At 35.5% G+C, this 14,617-nt stretch overlaps 1 protein-coding gene across 1 annotated transcript in view; it reads right to left on the bottom strand.

Moving 5' to 3' along the window:
- Positions 1-14,617, bottom strand: part of DICER1 (dicer 1, ribonuclease III) — a 69,368-nt gene that overhangs the window by 39,375 nt on the left and 15,376 nt on the right. The window contains 6 exon segments of the mRNA XM_040558151.1: positions 359-493; positions 2,104-2,234; positions 2,670-2,832; positions 3,734-3,926; positions 11,327-11,427; positions 12,313-12,378. Coding sequence (XP_040414085.1) covers positions 359-493; positions 2,104-2,234; positions 2,670-2,832; positions 3,734-3,877 — 573 coding nt within the window. The 5' untranslated portion in view covers positions 3,878-3,926; positions 11,327-11,427; positions 12,313-12,378.

The following is a 14,617-nucleotide window of genomic DNA, read 5'->3' as shown; positions in this document are numbered from 1 at the left end:
TTAGTACAGCCCATTTCCAACACTCCCCCTCAAATATTTTAATCAATTAATTTAGAAAATGTATTTAATGCCATAAATTCTTTTTTTCTGTTAATGCCAGGTTTTTCTTTAATCACCACTATAAAATATAGTAAACACACTTTTTTCTGTCTCATAACATCAATGAAGTGTTAATTTATTACAGTAAATTTACAATTCCACAACATGCTAAAATACGGTTCCATTGACAAAATGAAACCATAAAATATGGTTCCTCCAGTAGCAAAAGCTGGCTTAAACGTTTCCCATTTCTCCAACCCTTCCACCACACTCCTTCTCCTCAACAAAGCATTAAAACATTCATGCAGGGGAAACTGACCTTCATAATTTCACGGTATGGGTGGTCCTGGATTGCAAGATGGCACTCATCGAACACCAGAAGATTAATATTTGACAGGGATAAATATTCATTTCTCAGAACAGTCAAAGCAACATGACATGTCATAACCAGAACCTAGATAAAAGGGGAAAAAAGTGTTAGTAAAAAAACAGAAAGTACAAACTGTCTGAGGTCGAAGTGAAATGGAAAAGCTCTTCTGCAGGTCTTGCTAGACAGTATTACCAAATGTGAATGGCATTTATTCATCTACATCCCCATAGTGCATGGGAGAACAAAACATTACGTACTTGAGAAAGTAATCTATCTAAAGGCTTTATACGTATCTCCAGTCACATGCCTAGAAAAAACCAAATACAATAAATAAATGATATTAATGCCAGCAAGACTACACAGAACAAATGTCACTGAATTCAGTGTCCCTTATCTGCCCCATCATCATGTCTACAGCAAGAAAAATATTTCTGCATAAACTGATAACCACGTGCTCATGCAGCAAAAATTAATGAAATTGTCATGGAAGTGGTAAAGCCTACAGTGGGATTAATGACAGCAACAGAAGATCTTTAGAAGGCCAACCTTAAATTCAAAATTATCATTCAGAAGTAAATCTAAACACTTTAAAAATTGCACCTACCCACAATTTAAAGAGGGCATCATTTAGGCATCACAGTTAAGTAAGTTTTAACAACACAGAGGGTTCTGTTAAATCAAAAAACAGAGGTGGGGGAGGTATATATATTTTGTACACAAATTAGACTAGTTCATCTTCTTTCTCAGACTCTGGAGTTCTGAACTCATTACTTGACAACACCTATGCCAATACAAGTACTACAATTAGGCCCTAATAACCAATCCTATTATTGAGTACTGGAGTAATTGGTAAGAAAATTTATCAAATGAGATAACAGAATAATTTTAGCTCTTCTGAAGAGCTTCAAGTTTATTTTAGATTTCTTAAAAAAAACTCATTTAATTAAAACTGTTGGAGTTAGAAAATAATAAGAGTTCTTCCAAGTAGTGGAGAGAGCTACTGGATAATTCCTTGCTGCTACATTTCATGCTATAATCAGCAAGAACTGTCCAGAACAGTATCTCAAATTTCTCAGTTTAGGCTTCATGGATTTTATTAGCAGTAAACACATATTAAGACCATCTCTTAGTTTCAAGACTTAGGTTACAGAAATCAGCATATAATTACAGCATACTAGAGTTAAATTTCTTGATAAAATTACGTACTATTTTTATGCTAACATTGAACCACCTACAAAAATATTACTATATTACTACTAAAAGCAATGATTTTCCATCTGAAAAGAGAACTATACAGGAATCCAAAAAGGGAGAAATAAAAAGCGTGACAAAAAGATAAATGCTCTGATCCCTCATGACCATTCAATTTTAACATCTTTATTTATTACCTAACATTTATACATATTTTAATGGCATTTAAAGTACAACCTGCACATTAAAAATTTCTTCTGCAATCATCATTATGAATCACAAGGTAGGGAGACTGGAAACAAAGGATTAAAAGGGCAGGTTTTTAAAACAACCTGACTACCTTCTTCATGTGTTTTGCCTTAAAATTGATATACAAATCTCACCAACACGCTAAATTTCTTTTAGAACCATTAACGTATAAATGGGAAGAAACTATCAATTCTCACCAAGCCTAACTTATTGTAGACTCTGCTTATGTTTGTAGTTTATACTTAACACATTACCTGATGCTTAGAGAATTCCTGACTCCATTTCTCTTTTGTCCATGATTCAGTTACCTCTAAACTTGAATACTCTCCCACTTTAAGATCTGAATGTGTCCTGACAGCTGACACTTGTTGAGCAACTTGATTTGCTTAAAAGAAAAAAGACAAAAAACCCTCAATCACATAAAAATTAACGTATGAAAAAACCCTTAAAATGTTTGCTCTATTACTAGCACCATATTTCACAATGTGATCATTGTTAGGCCAAACCAGGCTGGCTGCATGGCAACTACCTCCATGTAAAACTACAGTAAGGAAACAAATTGCTAATTAAACTGCACTTTGGATTTTATGCCTTGATTTTAAACCAGAAAACAGGAGATGTCAAAGATAAAGAGTTTGTATCAAGAGTATGATAGGCAAAAAGTGAAAGGTATCAATCACATTCTTTAGTCAGCTCAATATCCTTACCATTAAGGACTTCATGCAAAAGTTTCTCCCAACTCTGCTTTCACACAACTTCTGTTAAGGAGTATCCCAGTAACATTAGCACATTCGGGAACTTTGTATACTTCTCCTCTTACCTGAGTTGACCAAGAACACAGTTCTTCTTCCATTTTTGTTGAAATCTCCCCTGATCTGATAGGACAGCTCTTTAGTGAGTAGTACTGCAATAAAAGTCTTCCCTGAGCCAGTGTTTAAACAGACTATTGTATTATGATCCAAAGCTGCTTCAAGCAGTTCAACCTAGGTTTAAAAATAATATTATTTGCAGCAATGCAGTGAAAAGGCTGACAAAAAACAACACAAGTGGTAAATAAACTACAGACAGATCAGTATTACCTCTTAGAGCTCTTTCTCCCAGTGCCACAGAATTAAGTGTTCTTTAACAATGTAGCCCCTCATTAGTGACACGGTCTTGCTTCTAAAACTAAATTCCTCTAGTATCATAATTTATTCATGTTCTAAATAGCTTTCCAACTATATATTTTTAAGAGATGATTATGTTACTAGACATACTGTCTGAAACAACAAGCTAGTGCTTTTAAATCTAATTATATACATCAATTCAGTCAAATATGCAAGTATGTTGTTAGCTCACCGTGATATAACTTTTTCAGTAATACTAGCCAAATGCTAGCTTTCAGGCACCTCTGCAGGGCACAAAGAGAACAAACTCCAGAAATCAGAAATAGCTTTCTGTAGCAAACTGAAAATCAGAGTGCGCTGACAGAATTTCTGACATTACTGAAGTGTTTTGACACATACGTGAATCAAAATCTGTATTTATTATGTAGAAGACAGAAGGAGACATGACTCTATGCATATAATCACGGTGCACAATGTCGTATTTATTGTATCTGCCCCTAAAAGCACCTTGCAGAGAGCAGAGCAAGAGAATATTCAGCTTAAAAGTTTGGTTTATTAGCGCAAACTGAGAAGCGGGAATGGGGATTATTATAAAAGTAGAATGCAGCCAAGGTAAGGAAACAGAGACACAACTAGCTCCCAATAGGTGGAGCTATAAGAGACACATGCCTAGGCTGTGTCCAACACTACTTTCTCCAGCTGCTCTAGTTCTTTTTCTATTAATGCATTTAATTTTACTAATATATTAATGTCAGAAAAAAAGTATTATCACTAGTACCTGATATTTTCTTGGCGTGTAAATGTTATCATGAATTGCTTCTTGTTGCCATGGTAGTCCAAAAAAAGGACCCATTGGGGAGGAAGCAGGGGTCATGAGCTGCAGTCCCGCCATGCTGAGGGATTGCAAAGCAGGGCTTTTCATTCATTCATCCAGTGTTTCTTTCATTGCATTTTTGTTCCAGCACAGCCTACTATGAGAAGAAAGAGAAACAGTATTAGATATAGTCACAATATAAAGCAAAAACAAAACAAAATCTAAGAAAATAATACAACTACTCAAATTTTACTTCCAGTAAGCACCAAGTCTTATTACTTTCAGCAGAATATTTCAATTTCAAACTTAGAGACTCTTTCACTTAAAGATGCGTGTTTATCAGAGTACCAAAGAAATTCAAAAGGAGCTGCACTTTACAGGGCAAAGTTCATTCTAGCCATTTGGACTTGTACACTTCTGAATGAAGTTCCATTTGTGTTCTGGTGACCCCCCTTTTAAAGTTTCTTGATTAACAAAGAAATAAAGCTGTTCTAGCTATGCTTCATGAAAGAAAATAACTAGATTTTCAAGATCACAGGTACTAAATAAGTCTACCACATTTTCCATTTTTCTTCCCATGCAGTAAGTCCTATAACCAGTCAAAGCTTTACATACACATACATGCACGCAACAGGGACTTCATTTTAATCAGAACGAAAATGAAAGAGCTTCAAAAGAACCTCTGTTTTCAAATAAACCGCTAACTTAACCAGAATCTGTTGAAGAGCTGACAGAAATTTAACAAGTGATTGCTAATGACGCTGATAAGAACTAATGGAGAATGGGTCCCCTGTCAGGTTAACCATAAGTTTCCAGAAAGAAACTCTAACGAATAGACAAACCATTCACAATTCGATGACAATTATGCACCAGAAAATACTTCCCTACTAAAGGGAAAGACCTCATCACTGAGGGCTTTTAGAAATGTTTGATAGGAACGATCAAGGTATAAATCAATCCCACCTTTCCCAAGGAGACTGAATAGACAAGGCATGAAGATATACCACAGCGATATTTGCTATAATACAAACATACTGCATCAACTCTGATGAACTTTTTGAACACTTCCCCCCACCTCCAAAGCAGATACATATCCTATTCAACTAAATGTTTTCAATAGCTGGTTTTCCTCGACATTTCCAGATGCTTCATATTCATTTTATGCCTTTCTTTTTTTTTTTTTTTTTTTTGAGACTGATGCTAAAAACTAACCATGGCTTCAAATTGAAGGCTTCAAATTGAAGACTTAGAGAAAAAGCTAACTAACATCCTATTTTAATACCCTATTGTACAGAAATGTGCTTGCTATTCTGTAGAACAGGAAAATTGATTAAGCTTTCCAACTGTTGCACTAGGAAAGAACATCTGTAATTCTGACACAAGTATGATATGGTATGTAATAGAAAACACTGACCTCTGAAGGTTATGAGAAATAACTACTTTGAAAGACTATAAATAAAGCAGTCCAAGTAAAAAGAAAAGTATTCAGTCCTCTTTGTATCAAGACAAGTTTTTCTTTTACTTACAACAGAGTGTAAGCTCTTCATTGTATATTCATATTTCCAAGTTAAATATTACAATTTAGACCACATCTAGACACTGACTTGTATTCTAATGTAACTAACATTAAGTAACTACGAGAAGCTCTGATGAGATCAGACTGATTCAGTCTAGTTTCCATCTCCAGTATATCTTGTAAGACAAAAAGAAGGCATTACATTGAATTGTGATCACTCCCCTTGGACATTCATGCAGAAGTAATGCCACTTTACAAAAAATAATCAGAGACAAAGCTTTGTTCCTATTTTTTATTTTCCAAAGGGGCAGGAGAATCCTGAAGGACAGTGTGGTTAAGTTGAAGTAACACTGCTGCACTCCATTATAAAGGAATTATTTCTGTTTTAAAGGCAGTCAGAAAGAAATGCTTAATGAAAAAGAGGGTAAACTTAACTTCTTAGTCTTTGGCTCAGGGATCAATGCACTTCCCTCTCTATCAGAAAAAAAGTATTTCTTTACTAAAAGGAGAGCGCTACTGTTCCAGGAATCTAGTATGATATTTTAATTTGAGCTTCACAGAAACTGTCAGGGTTAGAAGATACCAGAAATAAGACATGCAGTCAGAGGCTTAAGGGGAAAAAAAAAATGTATTTTTTCAAAGGATGTACTAGAGAATGCTCTTGACATTTTAACTGATTTTTCCAGCTGCTTTTGAAAAAAAATCTCCGAACTCAAATCTTGTGAGTTCTTCTCATTTACTTTTTCAGTCCTGTAACCTAAGTTAATGTTTTCAGCCTGGGTCTTTCAGATTCTCTAAATGGAAAAGAACAGATCAATACAATATTGCTTTATTTCATTGCAAGTACAAAACCAACATAGGTTACACATCATAAATTCAGAAATACATTATTATTTGTTTCAGTTGTAATACAAGAAGACTCCTGGAGGTTTTAATGTTGTTTTTATACATTTCAGGCTGTATATGAGAACATGCAAGTTCTGTTCTAATAATTGGACTAGTCACTTTATACAGTCTTCAAATCCATTAAGACCAAAAGAGTGTTTGGTTCACTCCCTCTTTGGAACCAGTGGCTTCACGGACGGCTGCTCCTTCACTGGTTTTCACAGCTCTGTGCCATATAAGACAAGTAGCAGGAAACCTGTGTACGTGCTATACAGTTGCATGTAGTAAAAGACGATCATCCTTGACATTATGATCTACTAAACATTTACACATCAAATGTACTGATGTTAACCAATATGTAATTAATCAGATTATATCAGTCATGTGGCAAGGACTCTCAGGTGATACACAATCTTCCCCAGCTACTGGTAGAAAGCACCTGGAAACTCTGGGCACTGCTAACATAGAAGCAGCTTCTGTATGAACTAACAGCTAAGGTGCATGAGAGTGGGGGGGACTTGTGGAAAGTTCTCCCCCTCTCAAGGTAATAGATGAGGCTATCCTTTAATGTATCTAGCTTTCCTTCTTTATATTCAAATGAGTAACATGCTATTTAGTAACACACAAAAAAAATCCTTTGAAGAACGCAGGGGTCTTTCTGATGACTACAACATTTCATTGAAATGGCCTCAGGCACTTTTCTCTACTTCCACGAAGTAACTCATGTAGAAGCATAATTTCTATTTGCTTTTCAGTTTTAAAACAAGACCTGGTAAGTCATAATTGCTCAAGGCTGGAATGGACCAGGATTTTTTTTTCCTAAGGTGATTCGCCCATCATTTTCATACCTAAGCTCAGCCACTTTGGTCTTATACAGCATTTAGGATCAGCTGTGCCTCCTTTTTGTTTACTATTCCACCTATTTTGTGTTTCTTTTCCGAACCATAAATACAACTTTGGGAACAAACAAATTAAATATTAAAATATTAAAAATTAAATATGTTTGAGAAGTCTTAGTAAAACAAACTCAGGATCTCTAGGATGTAATATTCACAAAGAAGCTTATCTCCTTTTCAACACACTTCTCCATGACAATGATAGCAGGTTAGCTATCCCACCGCAAGGAGCAAATTCATACTTAAATACAGCTCCAGCTTGATCCTGTGAACCATTGCCTTGCTTCTGGGAAACATTGCACACTGTAAACTAGTTCTGTTTTCTACATAGCTTCATGAAAGACCTGCCCTAAAATACAGTCATCTCATTGAGATCAAAAAGCATTCTCATTTAAAATCATGCAATTTTTTGAAGTGCAAAGGAAGAAGTATGTATGCATTAGTAACTTAAAGCAGCATTTTCTTCTTCAGTTAATCATACTATTATTACCCTATAATCTGACCCCCAAAAAAGCGGGATTTAGCTATCACGAACTGAGTGATTAATTAGCAAATAACAGAGTGAAGCTCTCATCAGGCAGAGCACACTTGGAACAGCTTTGATTCCCACCCACTGTATGGTTACTCAGGTAAGAAGAAAGAAGTCCACCTCTGTAAACCACCAATGCTACTTCCTGGTGTGCTGAACAGTTTCCTAGTCCTGGCCTCCATTTTTATTATTTGTATTGGAAGTATATAAGATCTGACAAGACCAATGTCAATGTTATTATGGGAATAGGCCATAATAATGAAGTAATTATATTATTATAAGTCTCTATTTCAATAGCAAGGAAAAATATCAAGTTCTTCAATAAAAACAGCAGTGCAAGACCATCTAGAAATAAGAAGGGGAAAAACATCTACTTGAAGAACAGGTTTTAAATTGGAAACAGTTGAGATATAAGTACATATGTTCAGAATTTGTGGACAGAAGTTAACTGAGCCTTGAAACTAGCTAAAAGGGAAGCAGAAAAAAACCTGTCCTGCTCTGCCAGTATAAGTAACAAAGATATCTGCAAAGATGTTCTATCTTTACCAACTGTGTTATTTGGATATTGATACAGCAAGAAACTAAGAACTTGCTGAAGTCAAATTTGGAGGGAAAACTACAGGAAACAGAAGTCCTGCTTCCTGTGGCTCTAGACTAGGTTACAAATGCTGAACAAACCAGCATAGTGTCCAGCCTTATCTGTTCTACTAAAATAAATACTGAAAGGTCCAATTTTTTGGCCACAAGTCTTGATAGTTTAACAGCAAAATCCACAACTTAGGATATCCTTACTTTAATGTGTTTATGTGAACACACAGTGAACTGCAAACTTCCATTAAAACTAGCCCCATGTTGCACCATTTAAAGAGATGTATTTCAAAAGGGCACAAGGTTGGGAATGAACGTTTAATAGCAGCTTCTTCCAGGCTAGAATGATTCTGGAACAGTGGTATAGGTTTGTCAGTCACAGGACCATACCCAAGTTGAAGCAGTCCCTTGGTGCACAAGAAAACTTCCAGTTTTACTGCACTAAGGAATACAAGCCAAACCAAGTAGGGCACTCACCTGAAATAGGACATCCTGGATCTAACCCTGCTCCAAGGACTGTTTAAAACATTTATAGAATGACACTGAAGTAAACAGAGAAGAGACTAGAGCCACTGGGATTCATCTTTCAAGTTTTTAACCACCACTTGCATGCATATTACGTGTTACATTTATAACAATATAAAACTACACCTCCCTCCTATTAACAACAAAATCATTACTGACAAATGCAACGTATTTCCTCTGCCTTCAAGACCTCTAGCCTTGATGTCTGAATTTCTACCTGATATAGTCTTAATGATAAAAAAGATTATTTCTGACGCTATAGGTTTTCATCTTTGCCTACAAATTTCTGATTTATTATCTAAAAAACATTGTCAGCCTTGGAAGAAAAAACAGATTAACCTCTGATAGGAAGAGATGAAATAACACTTCTTTGAGAGTAAATAAACCACAACCCATACAAGAAGTAGGAATAGAAACTTGCTGCTTGTATGTTGTCTCCCATGAACACCTAAAGAGTCTGAGCATCGCACTCTTTACAGCAAATTACAGGTCTGAGTGCTACACGAAACGTGAATTTGTTGAAGATCTAATACAGAAAATTCTTTCCTGGTAATGGATGAACAAATAAAAAGAAATCCATAAAATATTAAGAATACAAAGTACAGAATCAAAGATCAATGTAAATGTTAATTTAAAAAAATGGAAAATATTCAGTTAACACTAAAAAGTTTTTGGTATAGTGACTTCTTTTTATACTGTAAGCTCTCTCCAGCAAGAATTATTTTGCTAAAGTGAAGGTGAACATACGAGATTCCTCCATTATTTGGTTTCTAAATCAGGATCCAAAGTATACTTTCCCAAGTTTCTAAAGGACATCGCTTGGCCCAGATGTTTAAAGTAAGGAAATACTGTCAAACAGTATAATTAAAGAGCATGAATCAGAAATCCCTACTATTGCATGCTATCTTTAACATATTTCAACATATACAGTGAAGCTGCACAAAACATTCTTTATCAATTATCCTTCAGAGACCTTCACCAGATGCACTAACAGTTTTTGTGGTCCTACAATATTTTTAAAAATAAAAATTTAGATCTATTCACTTTCAAGACATAGAAACAGAATGCATAAATGCTTACAAAACTTAAGTATTCCTCCAAAAGCCAACTTCCCTGGTTTCCCTAGTACAATCAGTATTCACTGTTGAACTAGATTTTATTTGTTGTAGTTTTATGATATAAAAACAACCTTACAGAGACCAATGTTCTGGTTGTACTAACGGCAAGCCAAGGGAGTCAAAGGTTGCTTTTTGTTATTCAGAACACTTTAACTGGAGAACGTAGGAAAACGAAGATTACACTGAGGCTCCACATTTTAATGAGCTGCTTCCGAAGCATTTCTACATGCAACACGATAGAGTTAGCAGCTGGAATGCCTGCCAGACTCCTCCTAAACTACTGACAATAGGAGAGAAATGGAGTATAATGTGACACTTAGCAGATTCAGATAAATGCACAACCCCTGAAGTCCTGCAAGTGTTCAGTCACTGGTATGTGCGAACCTAGATTTGAGACAAATGCATAATAAACACTTTCTGTTGCAATTAGCCCAGCTCTATCAACAAAGCCAGCAGGACACAGTTCACACCAACAAACTTATGCTGCTGTACATTGTAAGAGACCCCAAAGCAATAGGATTATACCTTGATATATCAGCATAGTGTACATGGGCTCTAAGGTATTTGCCAGTCCAGAAATGAGAAAATGAAAACGCGTCTGTTTTCTAGCATATCGGTACTGACACAACTATACGAGGCATTCAGAGTAACAGTTTAAGAAGGAGACAGTTCTCCTGTAACAAATACAGACGTGCAGCCAGATACTGGGACAAACTATTTCATCTTTTAAAAAGATGCATACGAGTCCCAGGGCAACTGGCCCATCTATACAGTTCATTAATCAGGGGTGTGGAACTGCTGGGATGCAGATTCCTCCTTTCACCCCCTTAACACAGAGGGCAAGAGATAAAACTTGAAGCACACAGCATTTAAATACAAGGCAAAGGGAGGTGAGGGCAGGTGAAACTAGGTACATATATGCCCTCACTATGACATCGAACTGCATATATTTTTTTTTAATAGGCAACTTTAATCAGATAGTCTCTCTCCTGTTTTTGCTTAACTATAACCTAAACTGAAGCATACTATTGAGAGTAAGACCAAAACTACTTACCTGCCATCTACTTTCCTCATCGAAAACTTCTCCTAAAACATATAAACTTAATTCTAATTCCAACACTTTGCATCTTCCCTCTTCCCCTTTCTTCTCCTTTCTATTTCACCTACACAACTATATTTGAGTTTAAAACCCACAAAAAATGTTAAACAATAACCACTTTAAAATACATTTCCAATCATATCCAGTTTTACAGAAAATATCAAAGCATGTGTTGTGTAACAAACACCTTTCTTTATGCCATTGCTTTACCTAACCATCCGCGGATAACATCATGTAGGTATTTTCATTATTCTTTCCAAAGAAAGTCAACATAAGTTTCTATATCCACATGCACAGCAGTCACTTAACGGTCCTGAAGGAGCTTTAAATATAAACCAGGAGAATATACTAAAGCGGTGCACAAAAATCTGTTTCTCCCATACCACAAAGCACAGACTCACCGTTTTAATTTCTGCAGCCTCTGTGCTTATGCTTTCCAAACTGCATTTTGACATCATGACATCAGCTTGTAGGTTAATCACATAATTTGCAAGCTTCGGCTCTTAAAAAACAACAAAAAAATCTCTGAAGTATAAAAATGATTTGAAAATGGAACTACAATACCAGGGTTAATTGTGGAAACTCATTTGGTTATAAACATTTTAAAGGTGTCAGTGCTATACTAAAATAGTTCACTTCTCTTGGCCAGTTAAAGTCCATCCTGAACATGAATTATTTTACTTTAGTAGTAGAAACAAAAAATTAAAGAGTGATTTAAACGCTAATTTGATAGTTTAAATATGCGAGGAAAGCATATTTCTCTAATCCTTCTTAACAGGTTACTATGATTAATATTAATAATTGGTTTGTATGAGAAATACAGTAGAAGTATGTTTTAAACGATTTTCTATCTTTCAAATGTAATGTTTTTTTCCACGCACAAGTATTTTCATTCACTTAAGTTAAACATTAAAAAAATCTGAATTTCATTTAAATCATTTCAATTTGAAGTAAATACAATAAATTGATAAAAAAGCCGCAACAATTTCTAAGCACATTAGCACATATGTAAAGTAATATTTTGCAATTAATAAATGTCAATTTGTATAAAAACACATTTAACTACACATGTAAAATCAGCAGTAATTCATGACAATTTCATAGATACATTAGCAACTTTATAAAACTCTAACTTAAAACACAAAACATAGTATATCTAAGTAGATTTACAATATCCTCAAAGCTCTAAAGCACAAAATTTAGATGAGATATTCACCTAAAATATTAGTTTTCCCAGACCTAGAGAGATTCTGAAGTCAAATTTTTTTTAATCAATACTGAAAACTTAAATGCAAAATGAATCTTGATGAAAATTTCTACTCCAATCAGTTCAATAAAGTTAACAAGAAGGACACTCCCAAGATTACTTCAGTATGTTCATTTTTACCTCAAATGCTGATGCTGAGCTTTTCCAGAGTTTCCAAGCCTGTAATTTTGTTTCACCCTAGGTAACCTAAAAGGCAATATAAAAAGAGAGCATTTTAACATGAACTGCCATAAAAATCAATTGTGCCATGTGGTAGTCTGCTTTCTTGCATTTTAATATTTAGCTCTGTAGCAACAGCACATGGTCCTTCAAAATCTAATTATCATATGTCCTTTTTTGGCTAGGGATACAGACAGTCAGCATCTGAAAGCCATAAGTGCTCAGGAGATATTTGCATATTTTCTGTTTTATCTGCTAAAGTAATTGCTAGCTGAGTACAACTAGATTTACAGTTTTCTTCCCCTGCGCTCCCTCCACAGGAGTTTCACCTAATGCTGTGATGAGGTCTTCAAGCAATTTATCAGCTGATACTTTTGAAAAAGCTTAAAGAATATGCACTTCTTTTGAGAAAGCAAAATAAACAATTTTTGCTTTATTTTACAACAAGAACGTGTAGGGAGTGCAAAGCAGAAAATCTGATGAGTACCGTGTTAATGTATAAAATAGACCAACACAAGTCTTACTGCCAGGGATACTTTTCAAGTTCACGTTTGCATCACACACACCTTTTTCTGCACAAGATACAGAAAATTACAGGTAGGATGTAGTGAGTAGAACTTAAATTGATCATAATATATCCCTGTTATGTCTAGACTATTCATCTACTCACTGTCTTCAAAACATGAACCAGAATACGTATTGCACTGAACCAGAAAATAGCCTAACAACAGAAAACTGTCATTTCTGCAGGAAAAATACAGAAATAAACCACAGTTTATATTGTTTCTTCCTGCTTCTCTTGCATTTAGTTACCCTTCCACATAAGAAACACGAAGTCTCAATTATTTGTCAGCAGAGCTAATGCCATGTATTGCTTCACACAGCAAATACACTTTATTCCATAATCATAGATGGCAAGCAAAAAGCAAACAAATTGGTAGGTAAGATTTGGGAGAACCAAAGAAGTGTGTAATTCTCCACCAAGCCCAACGATTTCCTTTGGCACATCCCAGCTGTAAACCAGAAGACTGCAGCTTTAATCGATTGGCAGGCAGGAATTACAGTAGGCCCTTTTAATGCTGAAGCTACCATATAACCAGACAGGCCACATTCCTGAGATGCAGTCAAGTTCTCCTACAAAACAGCAAACTTCGATGCCATTAGCATCTAAATGGTGCTGGTGCACCCGCCCAGACAAAATCCTGGTGCAGCAGTCAGCCCCCAAGGCGTGTGCAGCTCGCCAGTGATCCCAGCCCAACAAGGGACACAGACAGGGCTTACCCCAGTAAATAAAACGAACAGCCAGTTTTGATTGCCTACAAAAACCAGAGCCCAATCTGACGTGATTTTTTCAACCACAGAATACATGTATATAACGTAATATATATAATTTTACTCTACACTGGCTGTAAGTCTTGTTAAGAAAGCAGAGGAGAAAAAGGAAAAGTGACTTCTTAAATGACACTGATACCACTAACAACAGAAGACATTCTAGAAAACTCAAACTTAACAGTAACAATTTTTGAGAGCTCAATATTCACATATTTCATCTAAAGGTAGAAGATAAGCATTCCAAAACAGCTAGTTATTTTGTCTAATTAGGCACACTGCAAACACGCCAAATAATCAAAGTATAAAGCAGCAATGTGGAAAAAAAATCAGGTCCCATAAAGATGTCAAGAAAAGCATCCAAGAAGTGACACAAGTTACTCCTGCAGATCTCCAATGCCCTGGCAATCTGCAAGCAACCATGCGTCTCTGCTAAACTCAGCCAAGACCTTCAAGTATCTAGGCTATTTGCTACTGCAAAAAGGCAAGTATGCAAACGTATTATGGAGTATATGGAAAAATATATCAACAGGTCTCGTTTTTACTTTTTTCATACTGTGGTTTTGTAGTTCAGTATTTGAAAATCATCTTGATGTGATACCTAATTGTTGCTATTTAAAAAGAGAAAAGATTGGAAGATGGATGAATGAAATATTAGAAACAAAAGAGCTGGTGACACACAACAGGCAATGGACTGAATTTGAAAAAGATTATCAGTGTTCTCTCTCCATCTACAGTTTGAAGTTAAACAACTATTCCTTCCATCCACATAACGATATTAATGCTTAATTAAACTATTATTCAGGAACTGTTACCAGCTTGACAATGAACTTCTTATCTTGTAAGAAGATCTATGCAATCAGACTGAAGCTCACAAGAGAGCTATGGGGTGAACCATCTCCATGCAAACACAAACGAATTGTAGTGTGATTCGAAG

This window comes from Cygnus olor, chromosome 5 (genome assembly GCF_009769625.2).
Source record: "Cygnus olor isolate bCygOlo1 chromosome 5, bCygOlo1.pri.v2, whole genome shotgun sequence".
Taxonomy (NCBI): domain Eukaryota; kingdom Metazoa; phylum Chordata; class Aves; order Anseriformes; family Anatidae; genus Cygnus; species Cygnus olor.
This window is presented reverse-complemented; position numbering and strand designations above follow the sequence as displayed.